This window comes from Zeugodacus cucurbitae, chromosome 3 (genome assembly GCF_028554725.1).
Source record: "Zeugodacus cucurbitae isolate PBARC_wt_2022May chromosome 3, idZeuCucr1.2, whole genome shotgun sequence".
In the NCBI taxonomy this organism is placed as follows: domain Eukaryota; kingdom Metazoa; phylum Arthropoda; class Insecta; order Diptera; family Tephritidae; genus Zeugodacus; species Zeugodacus cucurbitae.
In genome coordinates, this window is record NC_071668.1 from 41001675 (window position 1) to 41027030 (window position 25356).

General features: G+C 37.4%; 1 protein-coding gene across 2 annotated transcripts in view; it reads right to left on the reverse strand.

Moving 5' to 3' along the window:
- The window catches only part of LOC105219897 (uncharacterized), a 201268-nt gene that overhangs the window by 156795 nt on the left and 19117 nt on the right, over positions 1–25356 (reverse strand). For both annotated transcript variants that reach the window (XM_054227504.1, XM_054227505.1), the window contains one exon: positions 7328–7473. In XM_054227504.1, the coding sequence (XP_054083479.1) occupies positions 7328–7473 (146 nt within the window). The remainder of the gene's footprint in view (positions 1–7327; positions 7474–25356) is intronic.

Below are 25356 nucleotides of genomic sequence, written 5' to 3' on the forward strand. Positions count from 1 at the left end.
TACATCAATAAATTGCGAGAGTATAAAATGTTCGGTTGGACCCGAACTTAGCCTTTGCTTATTTGTTACAAATTGTTTTGGGCTATCGACCCAACCTTATACAATTGAACAATAACAAAAATATTTTAACAAAGCAACAATGACAACCTTCAAATTATAATCGGTGAAGAGTGGAGTTCAAATCCGAATGTCTGTCTGTCCGTCCGTCCGTCTGTGCAAGCTGTAACTTGAGTAAAAATTAAGATATCTTGATGAAACTTGGCACACATATTCCTTAGCACCATAGTAAGGTTGCTTTCGAAAAAGAGCAAAATCGGACCACTGCGACGCCCACAAAATGGCGAAAACCGAAAACACATAAAGTGCCATAACTAAGCCATAAATAACGCTATGGAAATAAAATTTGGTATGAAGGATCACACTATGATGGGGCATATTTGGATGTAATTTTTTTGGGGAAGTGGGCGTGGCCCCGCCCCCTACTAAGTTGTTTGTACATATCTCGCAAACCAATAGAGCTATATAAACCAAACTTTCTGCAGTCGTTTTTTTTAGCCACTTCCTAATGTAGTCCGAAAATGAACGAAATCGGATAATAACTACGCCCACCTCCCATACAAAAGTTAGGTTGAAAATTACTAAAAGTTGAACAAAACTATAATACTCTCTTTAGCAACATTTGTTGCGAGAGTATAATAAAGAGCCTTTTCAAGTAGTGGTATTTTAATTAATTTTTTATATAAAATCGCTTATTGTGACAAAACTATAATAGTTAGAGATATGATGTAGATAATGATAAGTTCTACAAAATTGTAGTATATCACTTTGTTATATCTTCAATCGTTTTCGCAGCATTTGCGATTAAAGAAAGTTTTTTGGTATTTTTTTCACATTATCGGAGTTTTGGTAAGGAACCCTATTTTTTTTTAAACTAAATATAGCCTATGTCACTCAGGGATAGTATAGCTTTCCAACGGTGAAAGAATTTTTCAAATCTTTTCAGTAGTTTCGGAGCCTATTCGACACAAACAAACAAAAAAACAAACATTTCCTCTTTATAATATTAGTATAGATATATTAATGAGGAACCAACGAAGATAGCGGGATAAAACTTTACTTTACATAAATACTGAATTTGAGATGTGGCATCACTAATGGGGAAATTGTCGAAATCGGACTACAACAAGGCCCCGGATATCGAATATGAGGACCTCGAACTTTGTGGTTAATTGTTATTGGAAATATTGGTAAATCTCTCAGATATTCTAAAGAAATTCAGATGTGTGCCTTCTAACAGTGTGCGTCGGTGCCAAAAATTAGCTAAATCAGGGAAATATTTCATATGCCCTCATATACCGTATATATCGGCTAATTTGTGCTAAGATAGCCAAGTTCAATAAACGTAAAATCTTTGATATCGTATAACGTAGCCTGCTGGCAAAAATTGTTGAAATCGGTCCAGGAATTACCCTAGTCCCCATATATGTACTGATTTGTGTTTTCTAGTGGACTTTATTCCGAACATGTGGGAACATATAGTAGATAACTATTTGGTTATATGCAACATTTTCATAATTTAACGCATTATTATATGAATTTGGTCGTTTGAATGCAAATCCTTTATAGGCAAATATCCCATTTATACAAACAATTTTCTGCAAAATTAAAGTCGTTACCTAAAAATTTTTATCTGTTTTAAGCAAATTTGCCAACCTGAATATTTTCTATCGATTGGAAAACATGTGTTTTGTGAATTTGCTTTAAAATTAAACGATGATTATTTGCCGTAGTTGGTTGCAGCGTTGGTGCCAGCGAAATGCTATTAACTTCTCTAAAATTTGCAGATGCCTTCATCTTTAATCGTTTGCTCCATATAGTTGACAAGTTTTCTGCCGATTGCATATTTAATGCCGATGAAACTGGACTCTACTATAATAAATGGAAGCTACAAAGGCAAATATGAGAATACAATAGCGATAGCAACGTCTAACATTTCTGTTTAATGCAATGCAACCGGCACGTACAAACGTGCATATTGCATTGAACACCAAGGTCCTTTAGGGGAAAACAGCTATCGCTGACCTATTATAATAAAAAAAATAAAACAAAAATCCGTAGTTGAATTCCTGAAATCACTCACTGTTTTGGATGCTATCAATTATGCAAATCGTGCTTGGAATTGTGCTATTCAGCAAACATATTCATATTCATGGTGCAAACTTGATAATGAATACATTCAATGCGATAATGAACTTATATTCTTTGGAACCATGTCCGACGAGGTTATAGTTGCGGACATATTGGCAGTCAATGGAAATTTAATTGAAGATGAGGAAGTGTTCGCGCGATCTGATACTTGTATTAAATATCCATCAACGAAAGAGGTCTTTGTAAGCTTTTATTCTCTGCGTGACTATTTTTATACTCTCGCAACAAAAATTGCTAAAGAGAGTATTATAGTTTTGTTCACATAACGGTTGTTTGTAACACCTAAAACTAAAAGAGTTAGATATAGAGTCATATATACCAAAGTGATCAGGGTGACGAGTAGATTTGAAATCCGGATGTCTGTACGTCCGTCCGTCCGTCTGTCCGTCTGTGCAAGCTGTAACTTGAGTAAAAATTAAGATATCTTGACGAAACTTGGCACAAATATTCCTTGGCACCATAAGAAGATCAAGTTCGAAAATGGGCAGAATCGGACCATTGCCACGCCCACAAAATGGCGAAAACCAAAAACACATAAAGTGTCATAACTAAGCCATAAATGAAGATATAAATGTAAAATTTGGAATAAAGGATCGCACTAGGAGGGGGCATATTTGGATGTAATTTTGGCATCGCCCACTTATGGGTCAAAAACCATATCTCAGGAACTACTCGACCGATTCGAATGAAATTCGGTATATAATATTTTCTTGACACCCTGATAACACGGACAAAAAATGGGCGAAATCGGTTCACAACCACTACTACTTTCCTTATAACTCAATTTTAAAATCCATCTTATTCCTTCACTTTATAATGTAAACATAAGGAACCAATGAAGATAACGGAATAAAACTTTACACAATTAGTGCATATCACCTCTGGCTTCACTTGTGAAAAAATTGTCGAAAACGGACCATAACTTTTCAAGGCCCCAGAAATCGAACATGTTGAACTCAGCGCCTAAGGATAAATTTTAACCGAAAATATGGGTAAAACTCTCAGATATCTTAATTCAATTCAGAGGAAATTGTTTTCTTCTAATAGTGTGTATCTGTTCCAAAAATTAAAATCGGACCATAACATTTCCATATACCTCATTGTAGGTTTTTCAAAAGTATCTTCTCCTAGATCCCATATACCTAATTATAGGTTTTTCAAAAATACGGTGAGCTTTATTCCGCATATATGTATTGGTTAAATTTCTTCAATAAATTGCGAGAGTATAAAATGTTCGGTTGCACCCGAACTTAGCCTTTCCTTACTTGTTTTTCATAACAATTTAGATACTTTAGAGGTTTTTGAAGACATCCGAGAATGTTCGGAAAAATAAAGCATTGATTCTCTGCGTGACTATTTTTTTCATAACAATTTAGATGCTTTAGAGGCTTTTGAAGGCATTGAAGATTTCATCATAGAAAGTTCGGAAAAATAAGAAGTGTCAGAAGAACAGTTTTTATACTGTCGCAACCTGTTGCACAGAGTATCATAGTTTTGTTCACATAAGGGTTGTTTGTGTCACCAAGAAATATAAGAGTTAGATATGGGGTTATATATACATAAATGATCAGGATGACGAGTAGATTTGAAATCCGGATGTCTGTCCGTCCGTCTGTCCGTGCAAGCGATAACTTGAGTAAAAATTAAGATATCTTAATGAAACTTGGAACACATGTTCCTTGGCACCCTGAGGAGGTTGCTTTCGAAAATGGGCAAAATCGGTCCACTGCCACGCCCACAAAATGGAGGAAACCGAAAACCTATACAGTGTCATAACTAAGCCATAAATAAAGTTATGAAAATGAAATTTGAAACATAGGATCCCATTAGGGAGGGGCACATTTGGATGTAATTTTTTTGGAAAAGTGGGCGTGACCCCGCCCCCAAATAGGTTTTTTGTATATAACTCGCAAACCAATAAAGCTATATAACTTTCTGCAGTCGTTTCTTTTAGCCATTTCCTTATACAGTCCAAAAATGAAAGAAATCGGATAATAACCACGCCCACCTCCCATACAAAGGTTAGGTTGAAATTTACTAAAAGTGGGTTAACTCCCTAACGAAAAACGTCAGAAACACCAAATTTTACATAAGAAAAGGCAGAAGAAAGCTGCACTGAGATTTTTACAAAATGGAAAATGGGCGTGGCGTCGCCCACTTATGGGTCAAAAACCATATCTCAAGAACTATTCGACCGATTTCAATGAAATTCGGTACATAACACTTTCTTGACACCCTGATGACACGGGTGGAATATGGGCGAAATCGGTTCACAACTACGTCTACTTCCCATATAACCCAATTTTGAATTCCATCTGATTCGTTGACTTTATAATGTATTCATAAGGAACCAATGAAGCTAGCGGAATAAAACTTTACACAAATACTGTATTTGAACTGTGACATCACTTGTGGAAAAATTGTCAAAATCGAACCATGACTTTTCAAGGCCCCTGATATCAAACATGAAGAACTCAGTGCCTAAGGTTAATTTTGCACCGAAAATATAGGTAAATCCCTCAGATATTTTAATGTAATTCATTCCCTCTGAATTTTTTTCTTATAACAGTTTCTCTCTGTACCTGAAATGGTAAAAATTGGGTCATAACTTCCCCCAGATCCCATATACCTAATTATAAGTAATATTAAATTAAGTGAGCGTATAGTCTTCGATACGTTGTATCTTGGTGGTGAAAACGAGTGAAATCGGTTTAGGAATTACCTCAGTCCCCATATACTATTTATGATGATTTTCGTTATTCTATTGAACTTTATGCCGAATATATGGGTCGAATTGTGTTGTCTTTATAAAATTACATGAATAAATTGCGAGAGTATAAAATGTTCGGTTACACCCGAACTTAGCCCTTCCTTACTTGTTTTAGGTAACTTTTGACAATTTAAAAATGAAAAGTATGGATTCAATAATACATCAATACAATATGTATCCGAAATGAAATGTTATTTTTAGTTGCTTCATGTTCTTACTAAATTAAATTTTATAAACTTTTGTAATATATTTCTTGTATGCAATTTTTGTTTATATCCGCCTGTACGCAAAAATTTTTTTACATTACAGTGATCCCCGCTTAAGTGTCCCCCCGTTTAAGTGCCTTTACCGCTTAAGTGACCATATTTTGCGGCATCGTTTTTTTTATTCTCTCAATTTACATATAAAATTCCCCGCTTAGGAGACTCCGCTTAAGTGCCTTTCCCGCTTAAATGCCTGTAATATTTAAGCCACAAAAATAAAATTATTTGCAAATTTCCTCTTTTAAGTACATTTTAATATTTTTGACATTGAATACTCTGAGTATTGTCAAAAGTAAAAGATCTACATAGTTTTGTAATGTTTTTTTTTTCCATATTTGTTGTTATTAATAAGTATTTTTGTTAGTAATAAGAATAGTAATTCATTCTAAAAGAAAAAAATATTAAAGCGAAGTATTTGGGAAAAAGCTTGGTAAGTACCTCAAGGTACTTAAGCGGGATTCATTTAAGTGCCTTTTCCGTTTAAGTATTACAAACATAATTAGGGACAAAATAAAGTTGAGTAAAGCACGCGTTTCAGTTCAATGCTTTTAGCACTAAATTTTCGCCTAGAGACCCACTGTAAATTGCAACGGTATATTATAACTGTGTACAAAAATGTAGCACGTGTTTGAGTGACAAATATAGACACATTTACTAAAATTCGGCGGTTTGATGAATTTATTGTATTTTGAGTGTGCTGGTGCTTGGTCACATAATTAAGGACACCAATTTTTCTTTATTGGATTTTTATTATTTTAACACAAAAACTTGCGGTAAGTTGTGTAAATCATTTGTATATTAACTAAATATTCAATTTCAAATAAAATAATTGTTAGATATGGGTCGAAAAAAGAGTTGTACTCCAGAATTGAGGAAAATGATTATTTACAAGTACGTGAAGGAAAACATGTCCATTAGAGCCGTAGCGAAGGAACTTTTGTGCTCAAAATCAATGGTTTACAATGCTTTGATTCATTACGGAAGTACAGGAAGTACAGCGAATAAAATAAGGAAAAAACGGCCCAGAAAAACTACTTCAAAGGACGATCGTGTAATTTGTAGAGTTTACAAGGCGAATCCTTTTTTAACTACCAGGCAAATTCTTGGCACGATAAAGGATCAACTGACCAACGATGTATCAACACGAACCATCAGACGTCGTCTCTTGAAAATGGGCTACGGGGTTGTATCGCAAGAAAAAACCGCACGTATCAAACAAAAACTTAAAGAGTCGTATTAAATTTGCAAAGGAGCATATAGGAAAACCCTTTTTTGGGCGCACGTTGAATTGAAAACATTTTTTTCGTTAAATTTAGAAGATAATAAATATGGTAACTTAAGTTTAAAAAAATATGTCGCTTTTAAATTATAAAATAAACCAATGTTTTAAAAGAAAACGGAGTGTCCTTAATTATGTGACCACCAGTGTATGTATGCCTCAGTATGTTCAGCGGGCAAGTACTGGTTTGTTGAATTTTGAATGGATGCCCCGTTTTTGAACATCGATAATACGGGCAAATCTTTTCGACTTTCAAAGATCATTTCTGCGCTGATTTATAACAATGGGTATATCATTATACACATGTGTCCAATCGGCAGACCGCTGGGCTGGGCTTTAGTATAGCATCCCACGATTTCAGGTTGGATAGAGGAGATCCTCAAGATTAAGAATATATATATTTAACAAAAGACTTATAGTTTTCGAGATATTCACGTTTAATTTAAAAAAATTGGCAAATTTTAACTACATATACATATATTGAATTTTTCATTTATATTTTGCACTTATTCTCACACTTCCCTACATTCTTCCTAAGTATTTCATTTATATTAAGTAATTAAAAATTTGCTTTAAATAAGCATTTTAATTCTTTCAATTCACATAATAACAAAAGGTTTATAGGGCTACCGTAGATATGTTTTCCCGGCTGCTGATTAACTATTGTTTCGTAAAAGCTTGACAGCACAATCGATGGGGTTTAGGTTTGTATGTCGAGATCAAAGATCGGCAAAGCCTTTTCAGTCCACGTAGTACTATCTGTATATGGTGTGAGCAGATATATATGTATATAGTTAATATACTTACTGTTGCTGGAGAATTTAGTTTGACGACACATGGTAATACTGCTAAACCACCTTTCTGTGCAATAACACGAGTACTGTTCTTTGTAGTAAAATGAGATTGACTAGATTCCACGAAATGATTTTTTATAGGTGACATTTTACTGACGTCTGAAAAAAGAAATACATACATATAAGTAAAGTTGGCTAAAAAGAAAATTTGTATGAGATAAGCAACTAAAAAGCAAAATGCTAAATACATATGTATATATGTATATGCAATTTTTATTTGCTCAAATTTTGGAATTATTTTGATACTCATAGCAATAACTTCGTATGAGTCTTGGCATTTTGCTGCCATTATACCCCAATATAACTAATGCAATTTCAAACGGTCAAGCAAGTTTAAGGCCCGTATCAACCCTGAAATGAACAAAGCTCTGCTCCAAACTAAAGTTTTTTATTACCTAGGGAGAAAAATATTCAAACATTTTTGTAATATTTACAGTAATCCTCACCTAAGCGGAGACACTTATGAAGGAAATTTATGTGTAAATGTAGAGAAAGAACAACGATGTTGCAAAATACGAACACTTAAGCGGGAAATGCACTTAATCCCGGGGATACGGGATTACTGTAATTTAAAAACTTTCAGGTAATTAAACAAAAATATTTTTATGAAATTGGGTTTCCCTCATGGCCAGGAAGCAGTCCAGATCTCAATCCAATTGATCACATTTTATGGCCAAAATGATAAGAAACAAGTAAGGAACTCTCGCAATTTATTTATTTAATTTTATTAATATTATATAATTCACAATTTGACCCACATTTTCGTCATGTACACATTTTCAGGTGAAGTTATGATCCGATTTTACTAATTGGCACGGAGACATATCATTAGAAGAAAAATATTCCCTACAAATTTCTTCAAAGTATCTGAGAGGCTTACCTATATTTTCGGTAAAAAAGTTATTAGAACCCCTGAGGTCCTCGTGTTCGATATGTGGGGCCTTGAAAACCTAGGGTCCGATTTCGGCGATTTTTAGAAAGGGGCTGCCACACTATAAATGAAGTATTTATTCAGATCGACTTCAAAGTTCTGGTATATAAGAAGTAGGCGTGGTTGTGAACCGAGTTAGTCCATTTTCACAACTTATAATTAGTATGCAAGGAAAATATTACAAACCAAATTGCATTGATATTGGTCGAGTAGTTTCGGAGATAACGTTTTTGATTTTAATTATATAGCTCTTGTGGTTTACGAGTTATATACAAAAAACTTAGTAGGGGCGGTGCCACGTCTACTTTTACAAAAAAAAATTACATCCAAATATGCCCCTTCATAGTGCGATCCTTTATACCAAATTTTACTTCCATAGCTTTATTTATGGCTTAGTTATGGCACTTTATGTGTTTTCGGTTTTCGCCATTTTGTGAGCGTGGCAGTGGTCCGATTTTGCCCAACCGTTCTATGGTGCCAAGAAACAAGTGTACCAAGTTTCATCAAGATATCTTAATGTTTACTCAAGTTACAGCTTGCACAGACGGACGGACGGACAGACAGATATCCGGATTTGAACTCCACTATTCATCCTGATCATTTTGGTATATACAACCCTATATTTAACTCGTTTAGTTTTGGGTGTTACAAACAACCGTTATGTGAACAAAACTATAATACTCTCCTGGCAATTTTTTTGCGAGAGTATAAAAATCGTCAAGAAATCAAATAAGGATAATGAACCAAAAGCTAGTTTATACTTAATGTACAGTTAAAATTAGATCCAGCTTGTTGGTACGACATGAACATATTTTTCTTTTCAGCAGCTAGAAAGCAATGCCGAAGTACTCTGACTAGTTTTGGGATATATGCCTAACGACGACGACATGGAATCACCTATGGTCCTGCTGAAGGAAACTCTTCTGGAGGCCAGATGCATGAGATTCAACGACAAGCAAGCTTTCTGCGAAAGCGGAAAGGATTGCTAGGAGTCCTCGAGATTTAGGCTGAAGGTTTTTTCAGATCCTCGGATGAAGTCATGTACTAGCCTTATATTTAAATTCATTGTTAAAATTATATAAAATAATTAAATAGAATTAATTTAATTTGACACTCAATTAACAACGAGAGATTATCGTTTCTCAAGGAATTTTTCCGAAGTATTAAGTATATACTATATTAAATATCTGTATAAAGATATGCTTTTTGTCGCATCATTAAAATTATACATAAAGTGATATTATAACAAGTAAAGGAGAGCTATGTATATTCAGTATAACCGAACATATTGTACTCGCATAATGTGGCAGACACAAAGGTATAGAAACATTTTGAAATATTGGTAAATCTTTATAATAATAGTTGCACATAGAATAGGCCAGTGGTCGGCAAGAAAAGAACTATGACTGTGTAACTGGACACGCATTTAAAGAAACCTAGTGAGAATTATGTAACCCTGCATTCTAAATGTTTATTTTATTAAACTTATTTAGTAAATTATGTTATTCTACTATTATTATAAGAAATCTATCAGTAGATCATAAAATCTTTAAATTACTGTCTTTAAATAAATAATTTAAAACATTAAATGTTAAACATGCCACCAAGAAGCATTCATAATCGTAAGCGGCACAACAGTGGGAACAAGTAAACGTAAGAGCTTATGTGTACATGTACTATATGTTAGCACAATTGAGCTAAGAAAAGCCGACCACTAAACTAAAGATTTACAGATATTTTCGTTAAAAAAAATAACCATATGCACTGATATCCTCCAGTTCGGTATCAGGGGACTTGAATAACTATAATTATATTACAAATATAATATATCATCGATTCGGCTATAACCGGCTGTACGGCTTCCACGCCAATCACATACATACATACATATTACAAATATAATGCAGTTGAAGATTTCGATATAAAATAATCACTATCTTCACTAGTGCTTAGATTATATATTGTTAAGTAAACGATTCAGATCGACCGTTGTGAACCGATTTGGCTTATTTTCACAAAATATCATTGGGAGGTAAGGAAAGTATTACAAACCTGATTTCACTGAAATTGGTCGGGTAGTTTCGGAGATATGGTTTTTGACCCATAAGTGGGCGGAGCCACGCCCATTTAAAATTTTGTATACCAATTTGAGTGCAGTCCTTCTGTTTATGATGAAATTTAAGTTATCTGGTGTTTTTCCTTGTTGAATTAAAGCATTTTTAGTGGTTTTCGATATAACTTTTGTATGGGAGGTGGGCGTGGTTATAATCCAATTTTCTCCATTTGTGGACTATATAAGGAAATACCTAAAAAACGACTCCTGAAAGTTTCGTTTATATAGCTCTAGTAGTTTACGAGATATGTATAAAAAACTTAGTAGGGGGCGGGGCCACACCCACATTCCCTAAAAAATTGCATCCAAATATGCCCCTTCCTAGAACAATTCTTTGTACCAAATTTTAAGTTCATAGCTTAATTTATGGCATAGTTATAGCTCATTATGTGTTTTCAGTTATCGCCATTTTGTGGGCGTGGCAGTGGTCCGATTCCGCCCATCTTCGAACTTTACCTTCTTATGGTCCCAAGGAACACGTGTTCCAAGTATCGTTAAGATATCTCACGGACGGACAGACGGACACTAAACCTGAAATGACGGACACAACTACTATACTCTCTTTAGCAACTTTGTTGCGAGAGTATAAAAAAGAATTACGTTTCTAATACTTATATATAATGCTTTATTAAGGCATAACCTTTTCCCTACTCAGTGGAAGTGTGCTGAAATTGTTGTGGTTCCCAAACCAACTACACCCGATAACGAAATCACTTCGTATAGGCCAATCAGTTTTTTGACTCTATTCTCCAAAATATTTGAAAAAATATTTTTAAGTAGAGTATTGCCAATATTAATAGAAAACAAGTAAGGAAAGGCAAGGTTGCAACCGAACATTTTATACTCTCGCAATTTATTGCCATAATTTTATAAAGATAACACAATTCGACCCATATATTCGGCATAAAGTCCAATAGAATAGCGGAAATCATCATATATGGTATATGAGGGCTGATGAAATTCCTAAACCGATTTCACTCATTTTCACCACCAAGATACAATATGTCGATGACTATACGCTCACTTAATTTTGCTAAGATATCTCACATATTAACCGATTTCTAAAGCCCACCGTACCTATAATTAGGTATATGGGATCTAGGGGAAGTTCTGACCCGATTTTAACCATTTTTGGAACATAGACAAAAGATTATAAAAAAGATTCCCTCTGAATTACATTAAGATATCTGAGAGATTTACCAATATTTTCGGTGAAAAATTACCCTTAGGCACTGAGTTCTTCATATTCGATATCCGGGTCCTTGAAAACCAAATACAGTATTTGTGTAAAGTTTTATTCCGCTAAAGTGAATAAGTGAAGAAATCAGTTGGAATTCAAAATTGAGATATATGGCTTATTGGTGAACCGATTTCGCATTCGTGTTATCAGGGTGTCAAGAAAATATTGTATACTAAATTTCATTGAAATCGGTCGAATAGTTCCTATTCCCGGTTTTTGACCTATAAGTCAGGGACGCCACGCCCATTTTCCATTTTGTAAAAAAAATCTGAGTGCAGCTTTTTCTGCTATTTCTTCTGTAAAATTTAGTGTTTCTGGTGTTTTCCGTTAAAAGTTAACTCACTTTTAGGAATTTTCAACATAACTTTTGTATGGGAGGTGGGCGTGGTTATCATCCGATTTCTCCTGTTTGCGAGATATATACAAAATACCTATTAAAATTACATCCAAATGTGCCTCTCCCTAATGCGATCAAAAAATTTTACTTTCATAACTTTATTTATGGCTTAGTTATGACACTGTATAAGTTTTCGGTTTTCGCCATTTTGTGGGCGTGGCAATGGTCCGATTTCGTCCTTTTTCATTTCTCATATCTCAATTTTTACTCAAGTTATCGCTTGCTTGCACAGACGGATGGACAGACATCCGGATTTCAACTTACTAACTCGTCATCCTCATCATTTATATCAGAGGTAGTCAAAATTATTTACACATCGAACGTTTTTTACAAATTCCACACAAAAGGCTTTTTCTTGTTGTTGTTGATGTGACATTGCCACAAAATGGTATGTTGTTAGAAACCTTGATCTATTCCCAAGCGAACGATGCTAGTTTGGTGACAATAGCTGGACATATGACAACGAAATGGGCAAAAGGCGAGCCATCACGCAGTAGTCAAAAGTATTTACACACATTTTTTTGCTTCAAAAGGGTTTACACACGGCGATTTAGCCTTTATCCTTGGATTTGGTAATAAACTATTTGCCGTAATTGGCATGCTAAAGCCTGGCGTGGACAGGATGAATTTTTGATCCAGTCTTTTTAATAAAACCTTTGTGCATTTACGACGTGATAATAAGAAATATGTTGCTCAAGCGCTAAACAGAGTCGGAGGCGATAGGATAATTTTTTGGGTAAGTTTTCGTTACTTCAGGTTTGGAGATTTGGTACTAATTTAGGGGTACTAAATCAATCCCGATATGCAATTATTCACATGACCATGACGTTGTACAGGTCAATCGGCCTTTTCCAACTATTGGCAGGATTTTTCAAAACGACAATGCTCCATATCATGAGGGATCGTTACCTATAAAGTTTTTAAATGAAGCAAATCAAGTTGGCCTGCGCCGAGCACCGACCTCAACTTTATTGAAAATGTTTCGGCTTTCGTTAAATATCAGAGGACAATTGATACAATGACCGAAAACGCCGATATTACCGAAATTTGGTCTAAATTAACACTCAACTTACCTCAATTAACTAATTGGGTACAATCAATTCGAACCATATAGTAGGTTGTTTTTGAGCCCAAAGGCGAAGTAACCAATTATGAATTTATCACCTTAGAATAGTAACTTAGACAGAGCATTAAAATTTTTAAAATTATCATTAATTAATAACAGGATATTACAGTTTAAGTCGTGTGTAAATACCTTTGACGCAAAATAAATATGTGTAAATACTTTTGACGTTCGATGTTATGAACACATTTCGACTACCTCTGTATATATAATCCCATGTCTAACTCTTTTATTTCTTGGTAATACAAACAACCGTTATGTGAACAAAACTATAATACTCTGTGCACCATGTTGCGAGATACCTGATCATCAATTCGGATTTCGCAGATATCACGGAAGGAATACTGCTAAGCTGCATTTCTGGACATACAGCAAGCATTTGATAAAGTTTGGCACAAACGTCTCCTATATAAATTAAAAAAAAATAGTCTCCTCTCAATTGTATTTAATCCTTAAATCATATTTAACACTTAGTTCATTTTATGTAAAAATATATGACGAAACATATAAATGCTGGAGTTCCACAAGGAAGCGTGCTTGGTACTTAACTTTACACCATTTTCGCATCTGACATTCCTGGAACTAAAAATATATTAATTGCTACTTATGCTGATGACACAGCTATATTGTCGTCAAGCCAGACTCCTACGGGTGAAACTAAAAAAGTACAAGTAGAATTGAATAAGATACAGGCTTGGCTATATGGCTGGAAAATTAAAGCAAACGTGAATAACGCGGTACACGTTTTATTTACACTAAGGCGAAGCGACAGCCCTCCTTTGCTTTTAAATGGCAATATCATTCCTGAAGTGATAGGATTAAATACCTTGGCATTCATTTGGCCAAACCCTTAACATGGAAACAGCACATACAAGCCAAACATAAACAATTAAAAATAAAAACTAATCAGCTTTATTTGCTACTCAGACGTAAATCGCCATTACATCTAGAAAATAAATTACAGTAGGTTTCCGAAATAACGAATATTCGTTTTAACGAAAACCGTTTATAATGAACAAGCAAATTTGTTACATTGAGTTCCCTAAATAACGAACATCGGTGATTTGTAAGTACTCGGTTTAACGAACAACATGAAAAATACATGTGAAGAAAGAGAAAAAAATCAAATAACATCGAACCAGAATTAAAAATAAAACTTGAAAAAATTCAAAAGAAATGTGCAAATTGAAAGAATGTTGAATTATATAAAAAATATTAAAAGTATTGATCAGCACAAAATAAAAGTATAAGTGTCAGAATTGGTCCATTTTGAAATAATTTATTGGATTTCATTTGTTTTGTTATGGTTTTTCATTTTTTTAGAAATATTTAAAACAACATTTTATTAAACAACAACTTACAGATATTTAACTCATTTTTATTGAAAAACAAACCTCTAAGTGAGTACTCGAATTAACGAAAAATTCGATCGAACAGGCCTGACAATTAATGTGTTCGATAGTTCGGAAAACTACTTTATTTATATATAAAACCACACTGAAACTTATATGGATCTACGGTGTGCAACTTTTTAAAAGATTAAAAGATTTAGTACCGCTTACTTGCGCAGGATTAGTTATCATGACAACCCTTTGGCAATTATGTTGCGTGATTTTCACCAATGAAACTATTAGACTCAAAAGAAGTATAAACAAGTAAGGCAGGGCTAAGTTCGGGTGTAACCGAACATTTTATACTCTTGCAATTTATTTATTTAACTTTATTTATATTATATAATACACAATTTGACCCACATATTCGTCATATATATTGTATAGAGTCCATTGAAAGTTAGAAACCCTAATATTGGGTTAGAAGTACCGAGGTTCTCATGTTCGCTATATGGGGCCTTGACAACCTATGGTCCGATTTCGGTGATTTTTAGAATGGGGCTGCCACACTATAAACGTAGTATTTGTGCAAAGTTCTGCATAGATATCTTCACTAGTACTTACTTTATATATTGTAAAGTAAACGATTCAGATTGTCTTCAAAGTTCTGGTATATAGGAAGTAGGCGTGGTTGTGAAGCGATTTGGCCTATTTTCACAACATATCATTGGGATGTAAGGAAACTATTACAAACCAAGTTTCCTTCAAATCGGTCGAGTAGTTCCTGAGATATGGTTTTTGACCCATATGTGGGCGACGCCACGCCCATTTTCCATTTTGTAAAAAAAACCTGAGTGTAGCTTCTATCTGCCATTTCCTATGTGAAATTTAGTGTTTCTGACGTTTTTGGTTAGTGAGCTAACCCACTTTTAGTAATTTTCAGCCTAACCCTTGTATGGGAGGAGGCGTAGTTATTATCCGATTTCTGTCATTTTTGGACTGTATAAGGAAATGGCTAAAAAAAACGACTGCAGAAAGTTTGGTTTATATAGCTCTATTGGTTTGCGAGATATGTGCAAAAAACCTATTTGGTGGCGGGGCCATGCCCACTTCCCCAAAAAAATTACATCCAAGTATGCCTCTTCATAGTGCGATCCTTCATACCAAATTTTATTTCCATAACTTTATTTATGGCTTAGTTATGGCACTTTATGTGTTTTCGGTTTTCGCCATTTTGTGGGCGTGGCAGTGGTCCGATTTTGCTCATTTTCGAAAGCAACCTTCTTACACGTGGACACGAGGAACACGTGTTCCAAGTTTCATTAAGATATCTCAATTTTTACTCAAGTTACAGCTTGCACGGACGGACGGACAGACACACATCCGGATTTGAACTTTTCTCGTCACCCTGATCATTTTGATATATATAACCCTATATCTAACTCGTTCAGTTTTAGGACTTACAACCAACCGTTATGTGGTCAAAACTATAATACTCTCGTAGCAACTTTGTTGCGAGAGTATAAAAATATGTATATATATACATTTTGCTATAATACTGTAACGGATTTCCAAAATCTATCGTTTACGCTGAAACACTACCCTGAGTTCGATCAGTGGATTGTCAAATAAAAGTCACTATTTAATGGCTATACACTTATCTTTATTTCTAATTTAAAGAACTAAACCCTTTATTACTCGTTATTCGAGTTTTCGACTTCTTACTTATAGCTTCTTGCACTTTACTCGGCAACTCTATAATTAGAACTGTGTCTTGCTGCCAGTCCGGCAGCCCTTATATAGTCCATTCGAACGTTCTGGCAACTACGAATATCGATGTCTTGATAAATCTGACAAGTTATCGATTTCGATTGTCGATTCTAGTTTATTCTAGCATACATGTTCGTCACACTGCCGTCCACTTAAGTCTCACACTTCCAGAACCAAATGCTGCATGCCGTTTTAGATGATCCACATTCATTTTATTCCTGGGTCTTCCAATTGTCTGTATGCGATACAATACATCATTGATCCGTTTAATAACCTGGTACAGTCCTTCCCAACTACATTGAAATTTAGGAGACAATCCTTTTTTCCGTTGTGAGTTATATAACAACACCCAATCCCCTTCCAAAAATTGTTCAGAGTTCTTTGCCTTGTCGTATTTTGAATTCATTTTATCGCTCATGATAAAATTATTGATGCATACTTCTGCTACTGTTTCAGCTTCTTGATAGCAAATTGGGTTTACTTCTGGCCATTTGCTGAAATAATCCATGACTACCAAAACGTATTTGTTATCTAATTTACTGGTGGGAAATGAACCAGCTACATCCATGGCAATTCGCTCAAATAGAACACCCGAATTGTACTGCTTCATCTGGCCGTGACTCCCGGATTTCGGTCCTTTAGCTTTAATGCACTCATCACAATTAGCTATCCTTTCAGTGACTGATTGCCGACAACCAACATAATAAAATCTTTGCTTTAGTTTTTCCAAGATTTTTGTGATTCCCATGTGCCATCCACGTGGACCGTTATGCATCTCCTTGAGAACATTAGGAATTCCGACTTTCGGAACAATTATAAGAGCTCGGGAACTTTGTCCATCTTCGCTTTCCCACGCTTGATGCAAGCAGCTAGATACCAACATTAAACTGTTCCACTGTACCCAATATGCCTTTGCAACCGGACTCTCTTCTCTCGTTGGACGCTTGTTCAGCTCCACTCCATGCATTACCAGTTCCAAATCTGGATCTTCTTGCTGACATTTTTGTAATTCCTGTTAATCCCAGCCTTCTGTTGAAGTTATTGTCATAAATCGGAAATCTGTAATGTCTTCTTTGGCCTCAGCTCTTGAACAATGTCTACATTCTAAATTACAAGGACGACGGGACATCGCGTCCGCATTCCCAAGACTACTACCGTTGCGATATTCTATAGAGAAGTCATAACTTTGGAGTCTCTCAATCCACCGTGCCAATTATCCTTCTGGATTCTTGAATTGCAGAAGCCATTTTATCGCTGCGTGATCTGTCCTTACTCGAAATCGTTGTCCATAAAGGTACTTATGGAAATGTTTGATGCACTTCTCCAATGCCAATAATTCTCTTCGCCATACGCAATAATTGTTCTCTGGCATACTTATCGTCTGGCTATAACACACGACCACTTTCTGATTCCCGTCCATCACTTGTGATAGAACGCCTCCTATTGCATAGCCACTAGCATCCGGTCCAAGGCGAACGTTGAGCCTGGAACTGGATATGATAACATTGGCACAGTGCATAATCTCTCCTTCAGAGTTTGGAAGGTCAATTCCTGTTCTTCATTCCATTCAAAGGCTTTATTCTGCTTCGTGAGTTCATGGAGGCTACTAGCTGCGCTGGCGAAATTTGGAACGAATCGTACACAGTCCAAGGAAACTCCGCAACTCGTGTAAATATTTAGGTCTGGGTCAGTCTTTCACTGCCTCTATCTTTTCTTGAGCTGTGCAAATGCCTTTTATTGTCACCTTTTGTCGTAAATAGCTCACATCCTTCTTGAACAGAGAAGACTTCTTTGGAGTTAGTTTTAAACAAGCGCTAGCTATGCGTTGGAAAACTTCTTCCAAATTTTTGAAATGCTCATTACAGCTTTTACCCAACACGATGATATCGTCTAGGTACACCAAGCATGTCTTCCAGTGAAATCCTTTTAACACTTGATCCATAACTCTCTCAAAAGTGACAGGAGCGTTACATAACCCAAAGGGCATTACAGTGAATTGCCATAAACCATCTTTAACACTGAAATCGGTCTTTTCTTTGTCTTCTTCGTTTACCTCCACTTGCCAATAGCCACTTTTCAAATCAAGTGTTGAAAGCTAATTTGTGCCTGATATCGAGTCTAGAGTGTCATCTATTCTAGGTAATGGATAACTGTCTTTCTTAGTAACATCATTCAACTTTCTGTAGTCCACACAGAACCTCATGTTGCCATCTTTCTTCTTCACAAGTACTACATGTGAACTCCATGGACTTGATGGTTCAATTATGCCGCTATCGCTCATTTAACGTATGGTCTGGCTTACAACTTCACGTTTGGCTAATGGAACGCTGCGAGGAGCCTGGCGGATTGGTCTTGCATCTCCGGTGTTGATGAAATATTTCATAATTTTGGTTCTACCTGGTTTGGATACATATTTATCAAGTATGGTGGAGTATCTGAGAAGAAGTTGTTTGGCCTTATTTTTATGGTCTACCGCTAGTTCCTCGGGCCAGGCGTTAACCTTGTTCGAAATATCGTTTTTCCACAGAATTTCCTTCAAAATGTGTTTCGCAATTGATTACGGCCTCAATCTCCTGACACTGCCCTAATATAGCTCCTTTGGAGACTGTGATTAGGGACTTACACTCATTAAGGACTCTTCCCGGAGCTCTTTTGTCTTGTCGTGTCATAGCCAGGGTTTTTCCTATAAGTAAGTTTGATGTAGATTCTTTTGCGCCTTCAACAACCCACAACGTGTTTGTTCAGTGTTGCATTTGTTATCATAACCAGACATAAGAGGCACTTCCATATTAGTATAAGTCATAATTCTGTTTTCCATGTCTAATTTGATTCCTTTACTTGCGAAAGTCTACTCCAATTATGACTTCGTCAACGATATCTGGCACTATAAAATTATGGAACATGGCTATCTTTCCTATTACGATTTCGCACGTTACTTCCCCCAGAACTTAAGTGTCTTGTCCACAGTCAGTATGCGCTCTCTACCGTCCACACATCCACTAAAGGTAACGTTATTCATATTTCTATTTATCTGAGAGACAGAGATTACGGGGCATTCACTTGGGGGAGCCAGCAGCCCCTTAAGACTGGCTCACTTTAGTTTAACGATTGGTTCCTTTTCAGAGTTGGTTGGTCTTCTTCAGCTTTGCGTTTGCGTCCAATTAGATTATTGGATCGATTAGATTCCATATTGCAATTACGTGCAATTTCCGCAGTTGAAGCACTTAACCACGTCATAATTTTTCTTACGTGGTTCTCCAGATTTTCCCAGCATTTTATGCATTTCTTCAAAAAATTTCTTCGTCCAGGCAGGCTCTTCTATTTCGACACTAAGAGCTTTAAATGTTCTATGGCTCAGTAAGGAGACAGTTTCGTGCGTTAGAAAAAAGGATACCGTTTCTGCAAAATTCAATTTTGGATATGCTATTGCAACATAGCGCGTATTCTCGTCGGGGGACGGGGTTATATGTAAAAGTTCACGCAATTGAGGAAAGTTTCTGATTGCCATTCACTTGGAAGTGGCCAGGAACGATTCTTTTGCATATGGATAGCCAACTGACATCCGTTTGAAGTCGAGCTAAAGGGAGAAGGCGAAGCCCTACGGTTGTGCGTAGGGTTTGTGACCCACCACTTAAAAAACCTCCCCAATGAAAGACCAAACAGAGCCTCAGATGAGAAACCCCACTTTTGACGACGACCCCTGCAAACGTTTTAAGGATCACGATTTGAGGGCATGCACCTGGAATGTCCGGACACTTAATTGGGAAGGTGCCTCTGCTCAGCTGGTTGATGTCCTCATACAACTAAAGGCTGACATCACCGCCATCCAAGAAGTGCGATGGACGGGACAAGGACGGAAGGAGGTGGGTCCGTGTGACACCTACTACAGCGGCCATATAAAGGAGCGCAAATTTGGTGTCGGATTTGTGGTGGGAGAGAGACTCCATCGCCGAGTCCTGGCAATCACCCCCGTGGATGAACGTCTTGCCACAATCCGCATCAAAGCAAGGTTCTTCAACACATCGCTGATTTGCACCCACGCCCCAACGGAAAAGAAGGACGATGTGACCAAAGATGTGTGGCAAGGCCAAACTTCAATCAATATCATCAACTAAAATGCAACCCTGCAATATAATTATTTGATGTTGATATGGCAACACTAAAATGTCATCTGTTCGATCCTTCCTTTTTTCTGGTGATCTCGCAGCAGCAGCTACACACATCCTACTTAAGAATAATAAATCATTTATTATTATTGTGGACATCCCACATATTGGAGACCCCGACGTAAGTTAAAATGGCCGAGGACGAAGCACTCAACCAGTTAGTTTCGATAAAGATTCCACCATTCTGGCACGCAAAGCCAGAACTGTGGATCGCGCAAGTGGAGTCGCAATTCATTGCCGGAGGAATAACGAGCGACAAAACCAAGTACCACACCATCGTGGCCGCAATAGAAAGCAACGTGCTGGCTCAAATAAGTGATATAATTTTAAATCACCCAAACAGTGACTTATATCCCACACTGAAAAATCGCTTAATCACGCAATTCGCTGACTAGGAGCAAAAACGTGTTAAAAAACTACTGCAAGAGCAAGAGCTTGGTGACATGCGGCCATCACATCTCTTGCGCGAAATGCGTAGTTCAGCCGGCAGCGAAATAAATGACAACATTCTATAGTCCATCTGGATGAGTCGACTACCATCCAACATGCGTCTAATAATTTCCATCAGCAATGAACCTCTGGACAAACTAGCCCTACTCGCAGACAAAATAAGTGAGGTTAGCGATACACCACAGGTACACGCGGTCGAAGCCCAACACACAACCACGCAAGCGCAATCCAGCATCGAGAAACAATTAGCTGAAATTGTAAAAGATATAGCTTCGATTAAAGCAAATATTAATCATCGATCCAGAAGTCGAACCAGGAACCGTCCTCCATCTCGTTCCGGCAAGCAAAATGACAGCTCAAATGGCCTGTGCTGGTGCTGGCATTCGGCAACGAAGCCAAAAAATGTTGCAGCCCCTGCGCAAAAAAGTTAAACTAACTAGTCTGTCGTCAATGGCGGTCGACGACAGGCTCAACAACACAAACCGTCGCTTAATCGTTCGAGACAAAAAATCAGCAATGAATTTCCTTATCGACACAGGAGCCGAAGTCAGCGTAATTCCACCGACGCAACAACAACGAAGACATCCTAACAAAAGTAACTACCTCTACGCAGCAAATAGGTCGACCATAAAAACTTATGGTGAAAAAGTAATGTTCCTCAATTTGGGTCTACGACGACAATTTTCCAGGAACTTTATCATTGCCGACGTGTCGCAAGCCATCATCGGAGCGGATTTTTTATCACATTTCAACCTATCAGTCAACTTACGACGAAGAAAACTAATCGACGACATCACAAGCATCAGCAAACTATGTTCAGTGTCAGCCAATAATGAAGTAGTTTTGAATTTATCTTGCATTAATGAAAATCAACAATTCCAGGATTTATTGAGAAAGTTCCAAGACATAACAATAGCAAATTTCACAACCAAAAAACAACATCACTTGGTCACACACCACATCGTCACGAAAGGGCCACCAGTTTTCTCCAAACCGAAACGTTTATCACTTGAGAAACTGAAAGACGCGAAAGCCGAGATACAATTTTTGTTGGACGCAGGCATTTGTCGTTCATCTCGCAGTCCATGGGCAAGCCCATTACATATGACGAAGAAAAAAAACGGCGAGTGGAGACCATGTGGAGACTTCAGGCGATTAAATGTAGTCACCGAGCCCGACAGGTATCCCCTTCCACACATCCACGACCTCACTCATTCACTGCATGGTTGCAGAATTTTTTCAACACTCGATCTGCGCCGGGCATACCACCAGATTCCTGTGGAACCAAACGACATTCCAAAGACAGCAATTACTACGCCATTTGGCATGTTTGAATTTCCGTTCATTTGTTTTGGTCTTAGGAACGCCAGCCAAACCTTCCAAATATTCATGGATCACATCTTCCGCGAATACGATTTCGCCTGGCCATATCTCGATGATATATTGATATCATCAAAGGACATGAACCAACATCAACAACATCTCCAATTATTATTTGAAAAGCTACGCGAATACGGACTAGTTCAACCGCTCGAAATGCATACTAGGCCAACCACAAGTGAAATTTTTAGGATTCAAAATAAACGGCCATGGAATCTCACCACCAGAAGAACAGGTTCAAGCCATTCGAAATTTTAAATTACCAACCAGATCATGTGATTTGCGACGTTTCCTCGGCATGATGAATTTCTTTTGAAGATTTTTGCGCTGCGCTGCAAAAACACAATTGAGCTTATTCAAGTTAGTGAAAGGTAACACCAAAAACGACACATCACTTGTAGAATGCACCGACGAAGCAAAAGAGGCATTTCAGCAATGCAAAAACGAATTATGTAATGCAACTCTACTCGCTTACCCCAAACCCGCGGCGCAACTAAGCTTAACTGTAGATGCTTCGGAAACTGCTGTAGGAGCTATACTACAACAACACGATAACAACCAGTGGCAACCACTAGGCTTTTATTCCGAACGCCTTACCGAACCACAAACAAGATACAGCACTTACGATCGAGAACTATTAGCGGCGTACAAAGCAGTGAAATATTTTCAATATATGCTCGAAGGTAGACCATTTTTCATCCTTACGGACCACAAACCATTACAATATGTGTTCCAGCAAAAGCTAGAAAAGGCATCCCCGCGTCAAGTGCGTCATTCTGAATTTATCGCACAATTCACAACAGACATTCGATACATCCCCGGAAAAGACAACAGAGTAGCTGATACAATGTCACGCATCGACGCCATACATACTCCAAACACTCTCGACTTCTCCAAACTTGCGGAGAGTCAAAAGTCCAACTCAGAATTCAAAGGTTTACTTAATTCGAATTGCAACCTAACAATGAAAACTTTTCCGATTCCAGGCACAGATATATAAATCTTTTGCGATGTAAAACCACAAATATAATCGCGGAGAAGTTCGTATGGCCTGATCTCTGAAAAGATTGCCGCTTATGGTCCAGGCAGTGCATCCCATTCCAAAGATCCAAAGTACAACGCCCCAACAGAGCACCACTATCAACATTCATGTTACCGGAACAACATTTTGACCATATCAACATGAACATTGTAGGGCCATTACCACCTTGCAAGGAATATCGATACTGCTTGACTATAGTCGATCGCTATTCCCCGGGTTGGCATACCCGCTCGAAGACATGACGACAGAAACAATAGCATGCAATTTCTACACACAATGGATCGCCAGATTTGGAGTACCGAGTAGAATAACAACGGATCAGGGCAGACAATTTGAATCTGCACTCTTCCGAGATCTTTCCAGACTGTTAGGCGTACAACATTTACGTAGTCGAAATACTCCCACTAATTCTTTTAGGTTTTCGTTCCTCATGGAGAGAGGACTTAAAAGCGACACCCACAGAAATGGTTTCCGGAAACACTCTTCGATTACCTGGTCAGTTCTTTTCGGAAAAACATACACACAACGCTAACGAATGCGAATTCGTCCAAAATTTACGCTTACGCATGCAGGCACTGAAGCCGTCACCAACAAGAAATAACTCAGCGCATGCACCGTTCGTGGAAAAGAATTTACAGTCAACGCCATCAGTTTTCGTACGCAATGACGCAATTCGTCAGCCTCTTCAACCTCCATACGAGGGACCATTTTCCGTGGTCAAACGAAATGACAAATTTTTCAAAGTCAAAATCCGAGGAAAGGACGTGAACATTTCCATGGACCGGTTAAAATCAGCTTTCGTCGCAGAGGATAAACAAACCCCGTCCAATCAAACAACTAAGCAGAAGGAATACCAAACGAAATCTGGACGACGAGTACGTTTTCGCTTTCCCGCATAGGGGGTGTGTTGTGGCAAGGCCAAACTTCAATCACTATCATCAACTAAAATGCAAACCTGCAATATAATTATTTGATGCTGATATGGCAACACTAAAATGTCATCTGTTCGATCCTTCCTTTTTTCTGGTGATCTCGCAGCAGTAGCTACACACATCCTAAGAATAATAAATCATATATTATTATTGTGGACATCCCACAGATGCTTTCTATGAGCGCCTAGAACGCACATATAAGTCGGAAAATTCAGGCCTGAGGCTGATCGACTTCGCTGGGGCCCGAAATATGGTTGTCTGGAGTACCAGATTCCAGCATAAGAAAATTAATCAAGCTACGTGGCTGCCCCCTGATCAAAACACGCGCAATCAAATCGAACATGTTGTGATAGACGAAAGACATGTCTCCAGTGTTTTAGAATTTTATGAAAAGATGAGTCGATTTACAGAAGGTTTCAAGACCGGAACATTATCATGTAGGGACCGAGGAAGTAATCTGGTAACGGTTGTCCAGAGCATACTGGGATTATGGAGGGAATACTTCTCTGACTTGTTTAATGGCAGTGAAAGTACAAAACCAGGAGATGGTGAACCCGATTCCCCAATCGATGACTATGAAATAGATGTTCCATTACCCGACCATGAAGAAATTCGAATTGCAATTACCCGCTTGAAGAACAACAAAGCGGCGGGGGCCGATGGATTGCCGGCCGAGCTATTCAAATACGGCGGCGAAGAGCTGATAGGGTGCATTCATCAGCTTCTTTGCGGAATATGGTCGGAAGAAAGCATGCCTGACGATTGCTATCTCAGTGTGCTCTCCCCAATCCATAAAAAGGGAGACCCCACAACATTGCATACAAGGTTCTGTCAAGCGTACTGATTGGACCTCATCAGTGTGGCATTAGACCTGGAAAATCCACCATGGACCAGATAATCACCATTCGCCAAATCTTGGAAAAGACCCGAGAGAGAAGAATCCATACTTATCACTTTTTTGTCGATTTAAAGCTGCCTTCGACAGCACGAAACGGAGCTGCCTCTATGCCGCGATATCTGAATTAGGTATCCCTTCAAAACTAATACGGCTAGATATCAAACGAGGCTTCAGACAGGGTGACTCACTATCGTGTGACTTCTTCAATC